The sequence below is a fragment of the Poecile atricapillus genome, chromosome 1, assembly GCF_030490865.1.
Source record: "Poecile atricapillus isolate bPoeAtr1 chromosome 1, bPoeAtr1.hap1, whole genome shotgun sequence".
Classification (NCBI taxonomy): Eukaryota; Metazoa; Chordata; class Aves; order Passeriformes; family Paridae; genus Poecile; species Poecile atricapillus.
The window spans coordinates 171456750-171477188 of NC_081249.1; the positions used below are offsets into that span (position 1 = coordinate 171456750).

At 42.6% G+C, this 20439-nt stretch overlaps 1 protein-coding gene across 4 annotated transcripts in view; it reads right to left on the reverse strand.

Moving 5' to 3' along the window:
• Positions 1-20379, reverse strand: part of LOC131582340 (exocyst complex component 3-like protein 2) — a 49082-nt gene extending 28703 nt beyond the window's left edge. Inside the window, exons 1-2 of one of the 4 annotated variants that reach the window (XM_058845432.1) lie at positions 20177-20379; positions 19056-19323 (exon numbers count right to left, since the gene is read on the reverse strand). In XM_058845432.1, coding sequence (XP_058701415.1) covers positions 19056-19062 — 7 coding nt within the window. In that variant the 5' untranslated portion in view covers positions 19063-19323; positions 20177-20379. Of the gene's footprint in view, positions 1-13591; positions 13651-19055 lie in introns of all 4 variants that reach the window. The other 3 variants (XM_058845451.1, XM_058845423.1, XM_058845448.1) reach the window with 3 other exon arrangements.
• Positions 20380-20439: the final 60 nt, after the last annotated feature.

The following is a 20439-nucleotide window of genomic DNA, read 5'->3' on the forward strand; positions in this document are numbered from 1 at the left end:
AAGGAGATGACAGGCAGATGGATTTGCAGAGATGCTGCATGGTTCAGCAACCACGCTAAAGTCCTAAGGACAATTTCCCCAAAGAATTGGATTGCTCTTTCCCCTGCCCTGAACACTGAAATAAAACATTGGATGTGATATAAAATTTTGCACTTCCTCTCTTTTCCCTCTGATTGTGAGGACCCCATTTTGAACTGACCTCAATTTTCACTTAATTAATAACCTACTTTGCTACTCCTTTAGAACATTTTTAGCTAATTCCTGGGGATTTTGCCTAATTCTGTTTTTTCTTTTCAGAATGAAACAAGCAGTGCTTTAAGGAAAATGCTTCCCCTTTTGACAAAAATGGCAATAGAAGCAATAATAAATAAAACACACATTTCCCAAAATTTTAAAAATTAACAGTAGAGAGTCAAGCAATAGAGGTGTTTGAAGTGGCCCTAAAAATCCTTGCACTGGGAATATCTTAATCCACATAGTAAGAGAAGACTGAAAATACTTTTTGGAGTAGCAGCTTAGTCTTCAGTAAAGTTTTCTGCCACATAAAACACCACAGCACTGCAGGCTGCCAGTCATGTCGAAGAGCAGACACCCAACAGCTTGGTTTCTAATCTTAGGAGTTATCTGAAGTTATCCAAGGAAGACTCCAAGGGCAGCTTTGCCAGAGGAAATCTACTACTTAAATGCTGCTTGGCGTCCTAGGAATGGAAAGAGCTCTTTAAAAAAATTAGTCATGGATATTTTTTGCTAGTGTGGTGAAGAATGCATTACCTCAGCCACTACCATGTCTCATTTCAGATGATCCATGATTTTATCCAGAGGTGTGTTTTTTTGGAAATGTTTGTATTATGAATATTTCATCTACATTTGGACAGACAAGCCTAAAATTTTGAGTCTCTTCATTTGCCTTAGATCAACAGGATTCCTCTGTGCATTTTTACATCAATTCTTTCCAATTTTTTAAGTAAAAACTTAAAGTTCAATTTCAGAAGAAACTTCCTACACACATCTGTACACAGAGCAGCATATGCTGAGATTTGGGACTGAAAATCTATATGACATCATTTACATGCTTTTTTCTGCTGCCACAAGAGGCCAGTGATTGTGTGAATTCCAGTCTTCAGTGTTTCATCCCCAGTGCACTGACATGGCTCCACAGGCACATCTGCCAAACACCATCTGGAGGCTAAAAATCATAACTACTGATCAGCTGCCAGGACACCCCAAGACCTCTGACAGGAGCCAAGCACATTTCAATATTAACAAAATATCAAAATTTAACTATTTCTCCCCTCAACGTTCCCTGCAAGTGTGCCTGGCTACAAACTAATGCAGAAATGTCCCATGCATTTGCACTGCCAGAGGAGCTATTGTATGGGGCATATTGTTATACTAATATATTTAAATAAATGAATATATATATATTCTTATGTATTGACATATTCATACGTAATGTATTAATATGTCAATATATTAATACATTTATTAGTATGGGGTGGGGTATATTTACAACACTACTCAGGGTGCTCATCCTCATGGCTGAACAGGTTATTTAGGAAAGGAGGTAGAAGAAAAGAAACCAGCTTTTGTAAAGACACTTAATCTTCAGAAATGCTTAGCACCAAGTGTCTCCTGCTGTCACTTCTGGACAACCTGAGCAAGAACTCCATTCCCACCCCACAGTGAGCAGCAGTCTGGTTTAGCCATTAGCCCTGGTAAAGCTCAGGGTATCCATGATGCCAAATCACACTGTTAAAATGTCTGTTTTGAAAGATTTTTGCTATCTTTGCATTGGAGCTTGCTAGCTACAGAGAGGGACTTGCTACAGCAAGAGGCACCCAAAAGGGTCCCAGGAGAGAGCCAATCATCCTCTGAAATGACTTCAGAAAAATACCCTGGGGAGCAACTCTTCATGAGCACAAAGAGTAGCATTAAATTTTTATTAGTACCAGTTCAGGCTTCCCAAATACATGGTGATAAAACATTTACACTGCATCACTGGGTTTTCTTCCAAACCAGAAAAGCATTTAGAAGAGAAATACCACTAGAAAATTCAGCACTGTTTCATGATGTGGGAGCTTCCTGAGGTTCTTCAACGTTTTCAAACCCATTTCTGTCTTACAGGAATGAAAGAAATACCAAGAAAACAAGAGACGGGCAAAACCTGGGGAGGGAGATATCAGGAACAGGCAAGGAAAAGAAAAGGGAAGAGCATTTGTAATGCATGCATCTGCTGTCAGTATCAGGATGTATCTCATCTTTCCATCGCTTCCCACATCTCAGCAGAGTGGAGGGAGTGCTATATAAAGATTCAGAGACACTACCCCACCTCCCAAGAGCTGCACAGCTCCAACTGCCAGCACACTGGCACTGTTCCCCTGACGCCTTCACAGTCACTCTGCCACCCTCATCGCTCACAGAAAGGTTCTCCCTGCAAAGGAAGAAGATGTGATCATCAAGGAACCAAAATTAGGTGACTTGTAAGGATGTTTCTAAATTATCAAGCAAATTAAAAAGGGAATCACTATTTTTTTCCCATCATGAACAAGCACATTATCTGCACTCTTACAACCTTAGATCTCCTGCACGTATTATTTACTGGCTGTCAAGAGCCAAGACGCTTGAAAATTAATAAAAAAAGAGCATTAAGGCCACATTGCAACAAAGGATTTAAGGAACTGATAATTTCCTTTTGTTTCAAAGAGAATATTCAGCCTCTTAACTGTACACATCTGTTTAGTGAGCAGGAAGTAGTGGTGTAGAGTGGTGTTTTTACAGGCCATGACTACATACCAACAAATGCCTTGGAGTCAATAACCTCTGAAAATCACACACACTGCAAACCAAGTTAACACAGCTGATCTTGACACAGCACAGAATCACTGGAATTTCAGGCAGCTGCCTTGGATCTCGTCTGTTTGAATAAATGGGTCAATAATAGTATTTTCTGCACAAGGTTTTAATGTGGAGCTTCCAAGCCAATTAATGGTTGTATGTTCACTGAGGTCTCCTTGGCTATTTCCCCACTCTCCACAGTTCAATATGCCTTACACATGTGGGCAAAACATGTAAAATAGTAGCAAAAATATAAGCTTTCATGCTGAAGACCTGTTTTACATCAGGAAAAAGACGACTGCACTGATTTTGTTGATGAGAACAAGAAGATGAACTGGGCCCTCCCTATCCTTGGTTCCTATTAACCTTACCATGGGTAAAAATTTAGTATACACAAAAACAAGACCAAAGAGCTGTAAAATATCTTCTGGATAAAAATGTCTATGGATCACACTTTGTACTAGTGCAACCTGAGTCCTTCATGTCTGCAACTGCCTTCCCCTACCCTCTGCATATGTAAATATAATGGAAAAAAAGCATATTAACATTTTCTTTCCTCTTCCTTCCCAGTATCAAGGAGCCATCACACCCAGATAAATCAGGAACTCCAAGCTGGACTGTAATTTTGTATAAAATATATAATGCAACAGATCTTCTGTGGTGCAACTAGTTCCAAGAAGAAGCAGATGCACCTTGTGATTATTAATTTATTCTAACATTTTTGAAAGGAAGAGATGGGAAGAGATATTGATATGTATGGCAGGTACTGACTAATATTTAAAACCTTTGGCATTACCATATGTTCCTGGAAATAATTCCCAGTGCTATTAGTTTCTGTCATTGATGACAGTATGTAAATGACTATCTCATCTGCATACACAATTTAATAATTAGATGCCATATGTAAGAGCAGTTATTTATAGGTGCAAAATCAGAGAAAAAGTTCAAACTCCATTTTTATAATACATGTTCTCACATATCAGATCCTCTTGACCACAGATACAGATCTTCATTACTAAGTGCCCTATCTCAGGTTAAAAAAAAAATAATAATCACAATTAATAACTCAGTATTGATTTTCCCCTGTGATGCACTGATTCAGTAATGCTCACATTGAGCCTGCTGGCAGGATGTTATAGCTGCTGTCCACAAAATGCCTGTCAGCTTCTGGAGCTCACTATGAACAAAACAAGCCAGGGAAAAACCCATCCCACTGAAGGTTTGTCCACTGCATTCAGTGAAGGCTTGATCTATTCTTATGAGCAGCTGACCTAGATTCTCTGCTTGAATGAGAGCAATTCCCGGTATCAAGTCTGCTCAGAGTCAGAAATTCATGTATCACTTATCACGAGAGATGGGAAAAATAAAGAAGAGGATATAATCTTAAGGGAAAGCAATGGCATCTGTCTGCCATAAAAACTTTATCCACACCCCCAGAGGACTCCCCAGCACAGTTCTGCTCTCATTTCAGAGTCTGGAAAGGGCTGTAGGCCTCCTTAGGGCACAAGTGACAGGCCAGGCAGCCATGGTTCCGTGGAGAGGCTGAGATGTGCCAAAGCTGTGGAGGACACGACCGCACAGCAGCGTGGCCAGCTTGCTGCTCCGGAGCCACCTGCAGCTCGGAGGCAGCTCCTGCCGGCAGCGAGGCTGCGCTGGATCGAGGACTGCTGGTTCACATCACACCAAGAGGAAATGAGCCAGCGAGGGCTGCTGAGCCCTGCACTGCCAGGTCGCGGTGGGATCCAGCTGCAGACTCAGCACATCCATCTCCCCTGGGAAGCTAGGGAGGCCTCAGTAAGGCAATGCCATGTCCTATGGGTGAAACACTTCTCCTTCTGCCAGTTCTCCAACATGGGGGAAGCCCATCCTGTGGTGCTCAATAGCGTAAAGGTAGTGGTAGGCTCAGGAGGTCAGAAAGATGGGTCAGCCCTCGGGAAAAGTCCTTTTCATCCAGTCTCTGCTGCTGATCCAGTTTTCCCTCATCTCCCTGAGATCCTATCAAGCCTCTCCAAATGCCCATCCCAGTAATTTTGCATATTAACAAATAATACTCACGAGACCAGTGACCTCTGAGGGTGATTTCCAGGAAATCCAAGAGTGTCCATCACTGTGAGGGATGCTACCTTGATACCAGCCCTTGATGGCAGCTGTGACTGATGCTGAGCTGCCCACAGAGAACAGTTCCAAGTCCAGGCCAGGACCTGAACAATATCCATTCAGAAGGGATGAGAAGGAGCTGGCAGATAGGGATGACTCTCTCATATGTCCCAAGGTACAGCTCCTGCCCTAGGGCTATGTTGTAGTCCTGGCCACAGGGATAAGGACAGGAGCACAGACTGAGTCCATGGGGTGGGCAGGAGCTGGGAGGTCAAGGGTCATTTCCTTCAACACCAAAATGTTTCAATCTGTGCCACAGACAAAGAAAGAGGGCTAAACTCTATGTAAACATACATAAATTCAGGTCCACAGATCACAGAGATATCCTGCCCATTCTCCAGGCATGAGCATCCCAGATTGAGACTGCAGAAGAGTATTTCTGCTCATGTGGATCCTCACTGACTGTACCACACAGATGCAACTTACACTTCCAGCCCCCACAGAAGGCAAGTGACTGCTGTGGGCCATGGTGCCAGTGAGCATTTCCCCAGCCCCTCTCCTCTGAAACCTCCAGAGGGGCCACCAAGAACAACAGAATCATGGAATATGCTGATTTGGAAGGGACTTACAAGGATCATCCTCCAAGGAGTCCAGCTCCTGGCCCTGCACAGAACATCCTCAAGAGTCACGCCATGTGCCCAAGAGTATTGTCCAAAGAAGAGACAATAAGAGCAGTTTGACCACCTCTCAATTCAGACCTCATTCAGCAAATGCAAATGCTCTGTCAGGCAATGGGTTTTCCTCACCAACTTTTTTTTTTCCTCACGTGGGCAACATGCAAACTAGGTCAGTATTATTCCTACCAAAACACTTGCTATGGGTGTTATTTTTAGAAAAGCATGTGATTGTCTGACTTTTATTTATGAGCACACAGAAAGATCCACTGTATATTTTCCTGTCTGTCTTGTTTGGGGTGGTTTGTTTTTTTAGTTCTTTGGGTAGGTTGCTGAGATCTTGGGCCTCTTTTTAAAAGGCAAATTCAGAATATTAAGAGACCTTGCAGGTTGCATGCCTTGGCAGTCAGTGAAACAAAGCACAGGCAGCAGTGAGCAAATGAAACCAGACAAGAGGACAGAAAGAATATGAAAAGGCAAGATAGTGACACAGGTAGCAAGGGATGAGGATATGGAGCAGAAAAGATGCCAGGGGTTATGGGAGATGAGGAATCAGGCAGAGTTGGATGGATAATAGAAAACGCATATCTTCATAATTCCTGAAAGTGTGTATCCAAGACCTCAGCAATCAGACAAAAGTTCATTGGACAGAAATCTTGTCCAGAGATTCAAGTTTATTTTCTGAGAGCTCTTCTTACCTCCTTGGCACAAACAAAACAAGTCAATAACAAAATCCTGCACCAGCTTTTCATTCAGCAGGTTAGTGGACACAACCCTGATAGATAGCCATCAGACAGAGAAGCCAGGGGAGAGGGCCCCTATAACCAGAACCTTCTGTATGCAGATCTCTACTTGCCTGGCTTCCATCTGGCCTATCTGGGTAATCCAGAGTTTTTGCCCAGTGCTTAAGGCATCAGACTATCCAAGTTCTGAGGAGGTGAGTCCTTCCACTAACTGCATGGCCAGTGTGAAGTTGTATACATCTCTGTAGATAATCCAGATTGCTCCTATAAGCAGAAAAAAGACACAGGAGTAGGCAGTGTCCTTCCTCTCAAGTGAATGCAGATATCTAAAATAGGTCTGTGAAGCAGCACACCAGCACTGGCTCATTCTCTTCATCATCAGCAGAAAGAATTTAGAATAAGCAGCTCAGGCACAGATATGTGTATATCAAAACAGATGAGCCACAGCCTAAATTTCCAGAAATTAACCACAACAAAGAATATCAGGAACCCATCTGCAGGCCCACTGGTCTTCTGACTTTCCATTCACATGAAAAAACCAGATGTATATGATCTGTGAGGGCACATGGTCAGCTGTATGGCTGATGACTCCCGGCCATGATGGGCTGCAGACTGTGCAACAGAACCAGCAAAAGTTGCTTGCTAGGGTGAGTCACCTCAGCAGGAGGGAAGTTACACATTGAATTCTCTTTTCCCACCTCCCCAGAACACAACCACCAGCCCAGAGCTTCTGTACAGCTGGGAAACAGCTCTGGTTCTTGGTTTCAAAGCTGTACAAGGAACACCAGAATGTGCTGCTGAGAGGATGAAAGCATGCGGACAATCTTCTGCTGCCACAGAAAAAGGCAAGAGGTTGAGCTGGCTGAGAGAGTCTGGTGTTTGCTGACATCTTTTCTGCCTCTGTCTCTTGCCCAAGACCTGCTGCCCCAGAATAAGAGCCCTTTTGGGGTCTCAAGTGCCTTTTTGGCAATCCACCAACATATTACAGACACTAAAATTCATTAAAGTTGCTTTCATCTGTCCTTTGAAATTGATCTCAAGCACTAAGCTCCCATCCCAAGAATCCTGTCTCCCTCAAGTAACAGCTGGTAAGATCCAGGTACCTGCAAAAGGACATTCTTTGTTCAAAAGAAGCAACACAGGCAGAGACAAAAACAACTGGAGCAGATCCAACTCACCTTCCAAACCCTAAATAACATTTCTTTCTCCAGCAAGACAATGCTGGCACAGAGCATCAGATACAGCCAGCAGATGAAGTTACACAAACCAGATCTTCCATGCAAGGCAGGCAACAGCAGGTTCTCCTGCAAACAGAAGCAGCACAAATGAACAGGGAAAGGACAGGCCCAGTTACACAGGGCATAGCATGGGAACTCAACTCTGTCTAAGACACAGAGAGGAAGAATGATGCTCAGGGATACTCAGTGGTGTTTCAAGAGCATAGGACATATTCTGAAAGCTGGAATGGCCTGGTTGATACAAGCTGTCTGGAGGCTTAGCCATGCTTCACTACCTCATCATCTAACATTGATATGCCACGTGTTTCTAATATCGCTCCCAGGGAAACCACTGGTTTGCAACAAACATTATGAGGACAGCTTCTTATACTCCAAATTTTCCAATTTTTTTTCCATCCCTCATATAATACTCACACACAGTAATCATATTTCTGTAACCATATTTTGGAGGGGATCAGTTAATCCACATGTACTTGACCAGTCACTGACACATGCATTCTCTTTCTTATTGTCTAAACCAGCAAGCTAATACTGCCTTGAAAAAGAACTGAAAGCAGCAATTATTCAGTGGACTCATTAGCAGCAAAACCAGATTTCCAGCCATTTCAGTTACACTCCTGAAATTACGCAGTTAGTAGCTGGTGCCAGAGTCCCATTTAGCTCAAGAGCCTTTTGTAAGACCAAACAATAGCTTCTTCTTCATTTATCTGGCTTCCCTTAAGAGGAAGAACTCATGTTACAAAGGAAGGGCTACATAATCATGTTTTACTAGCTCAAGGTACATGGGACTTTCAGAAGTCCCTTAGAAATGTCAGCATTCACAACATCCATGAAAGTTATGAGTAGCTCAAAGGAAAATAGTCTGATCTTAGTAACGGAAGAACTACTAATGAGTGCAGGACAATAGTCACAGGCCAACAAAAAGCAGAAGGAAAGGTGTAATGGGATCTGGGTTATTAGCTGTGCTGTAACAGAAGAGCTGGTGCAAGCCTGCTCTGTATCCCACCAGCACCATGCATGATGTCTCTGAAGGTCACAGAGCCACCCCAGAAGCTGAAGGTGTTGCAGAAGTGAAAAATGCCACTCCTGTATTCCTGCTAAACAGAAAACACCAGTTCTCTCCTCTCAGCAAAGTGATCTTCCCCTCACTGTTACCTTTCCTTATGGGAATGTTCATGTGTCATTCCAGTACAAAGCTACTGGGAGAGCAAGTTCAAAATCACATGAGACTCATTCTTTAAATATCCCTTTTTTCTTTCTTTTTTATTTTTTTACAAACATGAAATGAAGATATTGTGTCTTCTTCAGAGAGGGTAATGTTTTATTTAAACATGGCCTTCCAGCACCATGAATTTTACATGACAGAAGCTCCATCCCACAACATATTTAAACTTCTCCTCGTTACTCTTCAGCCAGAAGATGTGGCACATCCCACCAGGGAGTCCTGGCACAGGGTCTAACTAACATTCACAGGCCTATCCCTTCTCCATACTGACCATCCCTGAAACACAGCCTGCCCTGAAGCATTGCCTTGGAGGATACAGATCTGCTGCATCAGCTCCTGCCTGCAATGTGTCCCACTGAAATGCCCCCCTCCAGGCTGTTTGGAATACACAGATGTGAGCAGAGATTTGGCACGTCTAGCAGAGCCTCCTATCTGCTGCAAGGCCTCTGGAGGCCACAGATAAGCAAACCCAGGCAAGGGCAATGCTGGGGGCATAAATATACAAGCAAAACAAAACAGGCAGCAGATCAGACATGTCTCCCCATGATTTTGCATCTGGTGCAGAACTCAATTGATGACTGTGGAGTTATACTTGGCAATGAGTGTTCAGAAAGCCCAGATTTTACAGCAAATGAAACGTATTCAGTTCTCAGTTAGCTATGGAAGATTAGCTGGGTTAACCAGACACTCCCTCCCATAGTAACCACAGCACCACACATGGGTCACAAGCCCCTGGGCCATGCCCCAATTTCACCCCAGTGGGTTAAAGCTGTCCCCACTCAGGACAGAAACTTGGTGGGTTTCCTACAAGCTTTTCACCTGTAGAAGATCTGGGTAAGTTCTTATCCCCTAAATACCATATAGCCTATACAAGCCAGTATCTGTTTTATCTAGGTTACCCCATCCCACATTTTCTTCAATGGATGAAAGCTGACGATATTTACATGAACCAGCCAACAGTAAAACAAGAACACACCACGTAGCCTGCAAAAGCTGTCCCAAGCATTAGGCAGCTGGTGTGCTGACACGGTTGCCTATGTGCTGAGTAACGATGTCTCACTATTTCTTTGTGCTTCCTTACCCATCTCTTTCCATCTGTTTTTCCTTGGCATCCATTTGGATCATATGCTGCTCAAAGCAGGGCTTTCTGTTAGCACCTAGGGGATAATCTGTGACAGGGCACTGCAAAATCAGTCTGATTGATTCGTGAGTAATTAGTGAACTGGGGTTGACGCTGTACAAGGACATGCGTATGAATGGGTTAAGCATTAAGCATTAAGTCTGGATAGAAAACGTGACTCATAAATGTTACTAACATTATTCTTTCTCATGTCCATAAACCTAAGTAATAAATGGGAGAAATGGAGTGGGTAGAAAAAGACAGCAGGCTGGCGGGCAAGTATCTCTCAAATACAACTGCACTGAATTACGGGCACATAGATCAGATGCTGAGAAGAGAAGAGCATTTGCTACTCCTACACACAGCCCCATTTCTTCTCTTACAGCTATTAACTTTGAATGTTTCTCTATTTTGTTTTTGTTTCATCTTTCACATACATAGCCCAAGACTTGGATCTTATCTTCACGTATCCCAGTGACTTCCTGGCATGTCATGTGCACACACAGCTACACCCACACATTGAGGCATCTCCTTCTCTGCCTTCTGTGCATGATGATAGTGCAACTACACCGGTCACCAGGACAACAGTCACCGCCTGTCAAACTGATAAGAGCTAGGTTGGCTGGGTTCATGCTCTGAAAGAGAGCAAGACAGGGACAATAAATGTAATACACAGCACTGAACTGCAAATGACATTTGGTTTTCCCCTTAGGGAGCTGAAATTAGAATGAACATGAGAGTAACAAAGAAAGCAGAATCTGAAGAGGCTTGCTGTTTAACTTTTAAAGCTCCTTAGTTAATGAGGAGTGGGAATTTTCCTGTGTGAGACACAGGATTGGAGCTCAGATGTGAGGCTTATTTCAGGCCTCTCATGAAAAGGCAGAGGTTTTGAGCCCACATAGTCCCAAATTTCCAAAAGTGACCAAATCTACTGTCATGCCAATGGGCTCAGAGGTTGTCAGTACCAGACACCAAAGCAGGGGGCAACTAAAAGAAATAAGCATTTACATTACTAGAATTGCCTTTCACTTACAGCAGCCAGGACTGCTCTGCTACCTCAGGCCAGCACCCAACATGTCTCTTGGCTGGATCTGAACCCACTGCACGAGGAGGACACTATCTCTTCCCGCAAAACAGCCCCACCAAACAATGCCTAGCTAAATACAGAACTGGGGCATGCCATTAAAGAAAACTATTTTCCCAGACAGGCTTTTGGTAGCTATGGAAGTCAAGTTGTACATTCAAACTTTTGAATGCTGTCAAAGCTCAGGGAAGCACAGAACTGGTATCTCTCACATTCAGTCTTACACCTTCAAGGTCCACAGTCTGACCATTTTGTCAGTGCAGAAATAGATATGAAAGACAGCCTGAAAAGAAAATCAGTTGTAACTCGAAGTGAAGTCTATTTTATCATGTTATCTATAGCCTATGGTAGGAGTAATTTATCAAAGTGGTAAAGCCTTGTCACAACAAAAAGGAACTGCACATATCCAGGTGAAGAAAAAGAACTTTGGTAAGACTATCCCTCTAAAACTGGTAAGAAACACTTTCCTGTCTCTTTGAGTGATACTTATGGACACAGCAGGGTTTCAGCCAAAGCAAGACTTGTGCTAGCTGTGTTCAAGTAAGGTCTGAAAATCCAGGTCACACTGGGCAAGATGTAATCTAAATGGGAAGAGGAAAGCAATACAAATACTGGCAGACAACATCTGGTGATAAAGGGGTAGGTGATGGTTAAAGGTCTCCTCCCCACTTTTGCTCCTCTCTTCTTCCTAAACACAGATGAAGAACTCCAGTATCTGTATCCTATCTCTCAGCTGGTGCCCCAGCATTCAGACACCCTTTTCATCCCTTAGGCTATATATAAGGGAGAGGGGAACTTCAATCCAGCTGCACAAATATCTCTGTTTTGCTTGGGGATTAGATACACGCTATGGTTCAACACATTCAAGGCCTTCCTGAGCACAACAAACCAATGCCAAGAAACAGAAGAATGTCATCAAGGCCGTACAGTTTGGTTTCTTGCATTTGTTTTGCAGTTCATTCAAAATGGGCAGGCATAATGCAAGGAAACAAAGAGGCCTTTCTCAGCGAGCAATGTGGCTTGCACTCCTGGGTCACCTCAGGCGGCTGTCTGTCAGCCTGGTGCCCTTTACCCTGTTTAGATTGTAGCTGCATCCTTTTAGTATCAAAATGTGGATACTTAATGCATGCTCACCTTTGCCCCCAGCCACACACTGTTTCTGCTTAGCTAATGCTTTTCTTGGCAGGCTCAGCCAGGCAAGTCAGAGTTCAGCTTGCACCCCGATCAGCTGAAACACAGATGACTGGCTCTGGGAAATGCTGTAGAGGCACAGCCAAAATGAAGTCACTTACAAGGAGCTGCAAATTACCCTGTGTTGGTACTCAGCCAGTTTGATTCCGGCCCATGACTGGGCATCCAGCCACAGACAAAGGACAAATCAAAATAAACAAACCAGAAGTTTCTTCTAGGGACATATTATGAAGATATTTTCAAAGCAGGATTTAAGAACAGAATACTGTCTGTCCATGCCTTAGCAGCATGGACAGCACAATGACCGGCCTCTAAAAAGCTTTAAGTGCAGTCAGTGCCAGTGGGAAACAGACAAGATAAAAGACACAGAACACAAGTTAAGACATATATGGCTTTTCACAGCTCTGTCACAGCTCTCCCATGTAAGCAATGCATGCCAAGCTTTCAAAAGTGGTCAGAGCAAATGGCTAAAGTTTAGCTCGTCCTGAGTAGAGGCTTAAAACTCTGCCTTTGTTTTATCTGATATTTTTATGTATTTGTTGAGAAGCAGTCATCAGTTATGAAAGAGACCGCTGTGGGAAACCCATGACTACTAACTCTCCTTTGATTCATGTGTTCTCATTAGCAGGTCTTTGGAAGAATATATTGCACAGCCTTTTGTGCAATAGCCCTGAGCAGGGTCCACAGATGCAGAGAGAGAGACCTCCCCAACATTCACCATGTCTTCCAAAGATCTCTCAGAAGATAGGTTAGAATCAGTACAGGAGACAAAACACTATTTGCAGATCTGGAGCACGATAGGTAAACAAGCAAAAATTAGGTGAAACTGACACAACCCACAGTCAGTTACAGTGCTGCCTTTAAGAGCTTTGCTGGGGTAAAAGAAGTCCTGGAGTGTGTGGAGAAGTCCAGAGCTGCTCACTCTGTAGCAGGTTTGTGCTGACTCTCAAGCAACCTGGCCAACAGGCTGGGACTTGGCAGCCCACCACTACTTTGCCTGATTCCCTGCTGCTCCAGGATGTGAGTGAGCTGGGAGCAATCTGCCTGCACACATCCCAGCATATGCCTCCTGAGCACCAGAGTTAGCACAGAACTGGACAAGGTGCAGGGGACAAGCTGTTCAACCTCCTGCCCACCCAAACGTTTTTCAGGGTGCAGAACGCAGTAGCTCAGAACTCTCTGCAAAGGAACTCAGTGGGACTCCATCACATGTGTGAGAGAAGAAATTTCAGGTTTCATCTGTATGACTCAGCTGTTTAAGTCTCTTTGGGAGCAGCAGTGTCACTGAGATTCACAATTCATTATCTATAAAATAAAAAGAAGTTTTATCAGACATCTACTGGTAAACATCCTTCAGAGCACATAAACCCACAGAGAGACTTACCTTCAAAGGAGATAGACTAAACTATCAAAACCCCTGTCACAGTACTTCTTGTTTCAGTGCTGCAACGGGGAGAAAAAGCAAGCAGGGAAAGTAAGGGCTTTCTTTAGCCACATTAGGTGCAACCAATCAAAAGAATTGGATACCTACTTACAAAAAGTAATCATATAAACAAATGTCTTTGAGGACAGAAGTATATCATAATCAGAGATAAGTGCACAAAGCCAGTACCAGGAAAGATGTCTCAGAAGTAAAGCCTCTGAGTAAAACCAGCACGTTATCCACTGGTATAAAATGCTGCATCTCCACAGACTTGAATGAGCTCACTTGTATTTATGTATGACCTTCGAGATCCCACCTGCACCCACACACCCTTCCTAACATCATTTAGAAGAGACTATTCATCCATCACCTGGTCATCCATTAATCTGTCAAATGTCTGTGCGGATTTCAACCAGGGTAGAGTTAATTTTCTTCACAAGGGCTAGTACAAATTATATGTTTTAGATGTGCAAACAATCAGAAATGAGAGGAGCTGTGTATTTATTACACATTTCTGAATAAGTAATGCCAAATATCTAGGACAAACAATACATTAAGCCCTAAAGAACCCTTTGAAAGCTTTTTGTCTGCTGGAGGCAACAATGAAAAAGTAACATGATAGAAAGGGAACAGTAAATCATTCATGAGAATGATTAAAAACTAACTGTGGGTGAGACACAGCAAACAACACTGAAAACAGCCAGCATATTTTTTGAGTATCTCATCTTTTAGAGGTTAGAGTGCTTGTGAGGCGCTATAGGAAGTCCTGCTTTGTGTCCTTTATTGCAAAGAAGACATAGCAGATAAAAAAATCCATGGAGAACTGTACAAGTTGCAGCTTATTCAGATGTCTCATCAGGCACTCTACATCAGGCACTGAAGCAAAAATGCTACTGTGCTTGAAATTACTTGTGCAAATAAGGCTTAAGAAAAAGGCATCTTAAGGACACTGGTGAAACAAGTATAAATTAGACTAAGTGCCAAGTAATGCTTTATACATGTGATCTCACTTACATGCATATAATAATTTTGGAATCCTAAAATCAAGTTCTGAAAGAATTACAGTGTCAAATTGTTCACAGCTACCACATAATGTAATTCAGTTGTGGGCACCAATTTCTCAGATCAGTGTAGTAGCCACAAATCATGTTATCATTAGCATTTATTTTAGATCCCTTCAACTCTATGAAAAGGCCTGTTTCAGGAAAGTTTGTATCCTAAGACTATCCCAAGTAAAAAGTTCAAAAACCACCAATGTGGATGTTTTTCTTCAAATAACACCCTTAAGCTTCATGGGAAAACTCACCCTATATTATGCCTTTGCGCCTTCACTGGCCCGACTGTGTGTCTTAAGACTTTTGAAAATCTGATTTTGGAAACAACTTGAGGCAGTAAAATCCTTATAAAAAAGTTTTCCCTTCAGTGTCTCCTGGGTCATCCTCAAAAACAAAAGTCTACATTAGGTCAATAAAATCATGCTAGACTTTACAGTCCACACCATGTTTGACCCAGATTCATATTAAAGGATATTTTTAGCCTCATTTCTTAAACAAACAAGATTTATGCAATGGTGGTGAGTGTGTTTGTGTGTGAATATGCTCCTGCCTGTGTCTTCAGCACCATTTACCTGTCCCTAAACCCCCTGTGTAATTCCAAACAGTGACATTCACAGGTAGTGAGACATTACTAGTGCTTCAAGTCAGCTTTTATTAGGTGTCAAAGAATTCCCACTGGCCAAAATCAGACCTAATTTATTACACTTCTCTTGGAAACCACGTGTGTTATTAGTTATTTTAATATTGCTACTAGTCTGTGTAATACCCTAAGCATACATAACACTTGGCATATGCAAACCATAGGACAAAGTTTCTGCCCCTATTTTCCTATTTAAGTACCACTCCCCCGCTTTGTTTTGTAGTTTGGCAAATAATTTACTTTAGTAATATAAATATTTGAGCTGCAAAACACCAGAGCATTCAAAACCGTTGGCACTACATGGCTGTCATGTATTATTTGCTTCATTACAAAAGGTAATCCTTGTGTTTTTATTAAGAAGCTGGCACCAGCTATACTCTCAGCCATGATGTACAAATTCAACACTATCCTCTAGGACCTGTAGTTCCCTGCAAAATACCTTCAATGTTGAAAGAGATGCAACTCTTAGGGAATTTAAAATCAGATTTATGAGGAAAAAATATTTCCTGCAATGTGTCTCTTTCCAAATGCACAGCACTGCCTTACCAGCCAAGCAGCACCTTCAAAGGTTTTGTTTTGGAGAACATAAAATTTTCCTTTGCCTTCAAAACTGCCTTTTCCTTTCCTTTCAGCACAAGCATCGGGGGTGCCTTATCCTCTTCCTACATCTGCCAGCAGAAGAACAAACTTAATCCCTACGTGGGCCTCAGAACTGCCTCCAAAGCTCAGCTCTCCCAGCAATGCCTTTGTATTGCTCTACAGCAAAGAAATTCCTCCATGCTCAAATGGGCAGAACAGATGAGCAAAACTTGCTGCACCCAGCAGTGCAGACCCCTAGAAATAAAATCAGCAGCCACATTTTGTCTCACAGAAGAAGGACTGTGAGAGCACTTAAGATCTCCAGGGTGTCTTCAGACTGGGAGGTTTGGAGATAGGCTCTCAATACCAGGGGCTACCACACCTTTCCTCCAGGAAAAGTAGAAAGCCAAAAGGTACCTCTAAGTATTCATTACTCTTTTTTACTAGTTAGAATCAACATTTGCCGGGAAATCTATACTGATAATCACAGCACTGGTTGCCAGACCATCAGAAGCCAAAGAAAAATGATGAAGGAGGATTAATTTGTGGAGGTGTTGGCAAAGCACGACAGCTGCAGAGGGTCTGAGCAATTCCTTTAATGAAATGGAAGTGCAAATTGCTAAAATGGTACTGGAAGAGAGATTTAACTTAACACACAGGCAGATCTTGGTGTCTGAAGCTTGACTATGACAAGAAGCAGGGAAAAGTAAATGCAGTGGTTACTAATAGGCATTATGAACAGGCAGGTAGCTTTGACAGCATGTTCTCAGCTGGAAGCTGTATTCCCATGGACACCTTATCTTCCACATCCACTTCTTTTAGCAACCATATAAATGTCACAGGCAGATTTGCCAACCACAGTCATGCAACTGCTGGATAATGGGAGTGGTTGCCAGTTAGGCCCATAGCCAAAGCTGCTACCTGGAAAACCTGAGAAAACCTGGCTTCCCTGATTCCTATCACCAGCATTTCCACTTACTGCTGAGACACACAGAGAAAAGATAGTTCTCCAAGGCAGAGACTTCACTGCTATCAAACACTAGTTTATATTCTGCAGGGAAGCTGTTTGCTTCTCCTTGCTGAAGTGACTCCCAGACATACACAGGAAGGGAGGGAGGTTATAGAGAACCTCACTGGTGACAAGACCAGATCAGGGGCAGAGCTCATGTTGTCAGCTGACACTGAGCCATTTCAGGGCACTCAGACCCAAACACTAGCTGGGAGATTTTAGCATTTCTGCATAGTAATAGGGGCAAAAAAAAAAATAACTACCATAAATAAGAGCTGTATGTGTGTCTAACATCACACACTTGCTCTCATGTTTTTCTCTGTTTACTAATTCCTGAGCTACTAATAATAGCTAACAGGAATGATGGTGCTACAGAGCGTGTAAAGAAAAGCATTTCAAAAGTGAACCTCCCCAAGACAGCCAGTGAGATGCCAGACAGAAATGACTGTGAAGCTCCTGAACAGTAAAACCAGAATTAACCTCTGCCCCTGTGACTGATCAATGTCTAGTGTCAATCCCGATGGATTTCGGACCCAGCCTTCCCTAAAGGTTACCTATTCCAACCTGACATGTAAATAATTAAACTTTCTCTACACATTGCCAAGATAGGAAGAAGAAAGGCTATTGCTATTCCACGTAACTGTAGATAAGCTTGGCCCTCCTTCCATCTCCTGAAATTACAGCCAAAGCCATGAGGATGGCACAAGGAGGAATCCCTTACTCAGGTGCTGATGTTCCTGCCTGCACTGGATGAAATAAGAGCTCTGACCCAGCCACTGGCAGATAACACACACAGCAGAGACAAAACATTCTTCAAGGCCAAGGTTACCAAGAGGGCATTGAATTAGGGTTATGTTTGCAGCCAGCCACACAACTGATGAGGACAAACTCACTGAGTAAACCAGAGAAGGACATCAAGTTGTCAATCAGGGATTACAAGGACATATTGTAACTGTTCAGATTACAGACCAAATTGTGAAGATTTTAAGTATGTTTGGAATTTCAACAGTTTTGATTTTGCTGCATTATCACAGTCATTGACTCTTGGTTATTTCTAATAAAAACTGGCTAAGGCAACATAGAACAAAGTCAGTTTGTTCAAGGCTGAACTCAGCAATAATAAAGCACTTGTGTGATAAGGAAATGCACCCTAAATTCAACTGTGGAAAATTTCCTATTCTTAGACATGAAACCATTTGCAAAACCTGACTTACTAATGTAATTTAAAATATCATATCTACAAAAGAATATATAAAACCTGCATAGTTTCTGTCAACAAATGCAAAGTACACAAGCAGTCTGTATTTTGAAGGTCACACAAGCAATGTGAACTATGAACTTGAAGATTCATGAAATTGTGACATTTTAAAGTGGGAGGAGAAAAAATATTTTTCTGGCTTTTCCATACCATGATATATTAAAATCAATAAACTGTAAACATTAAGATTCAGTAAAATATATTTGGGAATCAACATTTAATATTAATGAATTTTCTGCTGAGGAAAAAACCAACAACTAGACACCATGAAGTCAATAATCCACAATTTTAGTCTGATTTGCGAAATCCAGGAGAATGTCGTGTGACTTCACATGGATAAGACCTGCTTTTTGCAGAAGAAACACCATCTTAAAAGGTACCTCTTTAACTTTTGTCAATTTATGTGCTATATTTAAAAATTATCTTACTTTATTCTATTAATCGTAAGGGTTCAGAGTTAGTCCTAATGTCAGATAGAACCAAATCCAGGGTCTCTCTCCCAGCAGCTCACAAAGTGTTGTTGGCAACAGTATACTTTAACACCCCTAATTTATTAACCCCTAGGTGTTGTTACACCGAGCTAGAGCCACAGATAGGAGGCATTTAGCAAGTTACATGTGCCACATAGTTTCACAGCAAAGGATTTCCTGCTGTGCTTTTCTTGCCTCCCACTTTTTAATCACTTTTTTTCCTTCGTGGTAACTGCCCAGCCTTACATAGTTTAAAGATGTTTCCTTATTTTGGAAAACATCTCACTCTTGTTTCAACAACTCACTCTTGTTTCAGAAAGTGTTGCTGTGCATTTATGGAGGAGGCATTTAACATACGCTGAAGAATGTTTTACCTTTTTCAAATGCTGATAGTGAAGTCCAAGACAAACTTACCCTCCATCCCCAGAAGTGTCCAAGGCCAGGTTGGATGCAGCTGATCTGGTGGAAGGTGTCCCTGCCCATGGCGAGGGGCTAGAACTAGGTGATCTTTAAGGTCCCCTCCAACTCAAACCATTCCATGATGCTTTACAGGACAGTGTCCTAGCTAGAAAGACTAGCTATTCCATATACTGAAAGGTGACATGTAGCAAAGGCAGCTGCCACAAGGAGGGTTTTGATAGAAAGCACCATGATGTGTGCATTTAATCTCTGGTTGCTCCAACTGAGGAAACAAGATTCTTTTATTGTTGCTGTGTGCTATTGGAGTGGGCAGTAGACCTGCTTTTGTGACTTCTAAGAAAACCTCACTTATCAGCCACCTTCCTGGGTGCAGTTCTTCTGGATATCAGACCAAAAATGCTCAATATATACTTCAAGGTAAAACAGGAGGGATGTCTCCTTTGACCACATCAGTGTGATATCAAAGTCAGCCAGGAAAACTATTCATTAAAGATAACTTCAGGCAGGAAGAGATTTAGAGTATATAACATTATTTAATGTCACTAGTTTTATTGTCGCTCCCTCTCTTTTCCTCTATACTCCCACAGAGCCATCAAAATGCTTTACAAAATTACTCAGTTAGAAAGTGACAAGAACTGAGGAACATTGCTCTGTTGGGGACTGTTTATAGGGATAAGAGAGCTGGTTACCCACTCAATTCATAAAGTCAGGAAAAAATTCTTTGCCACTTGAACATTATTTACACTCCAAAATACCCAAAACATATAATTCCCATGATACATAGAAGAAAATGGGAAAGAACAAGTAACAGGGAAGAAAGGATGCAAGTTTTCCGCTTTTTACGTGGAAATAAGTCAAGGCATGCATTTCATTCAGGGTCCCAATTCAGCTACATAGGGCTGGCAACATTTTCCACTAAGAACAGAGTACATGCATATGATGACACTTGTGTCATCCTTTGTAAGGCAGCCCAGCCACCCAGAGCCTCCCAGCGCTGGGCCTTTATGACACTGGAGTTAAATACCAGGCTCTTTCCTACACCCCGAAATCCGGCTGTGCAGGAAAAACACAGCTTATTCAGCAACTTAATTGCTTTAAATTATTTGTATTATTACTTGTAACATAGTTGCTGAGATGTCAAGCACTGGGTCACTGCCCTCCAGGGAGTAGCTCGCCGCCCGGGGCAACGTCCGGGCAGGACGGAGGGGCCGGGGGAAGCCAGGATCGCCCTCAGCCCCCGCCGGCTCCTCAGGCCCAGCCCCGCCGCGCCGGCCCGGCCCGCGCTCTCTCGCGAGACTCGGTCGCTGTAGACGCGATGTCCTTTGGGGCACCGGCGGGGGGAGGGCACGGGGAGGGAAGCAAAGCCTTGATTGATAGT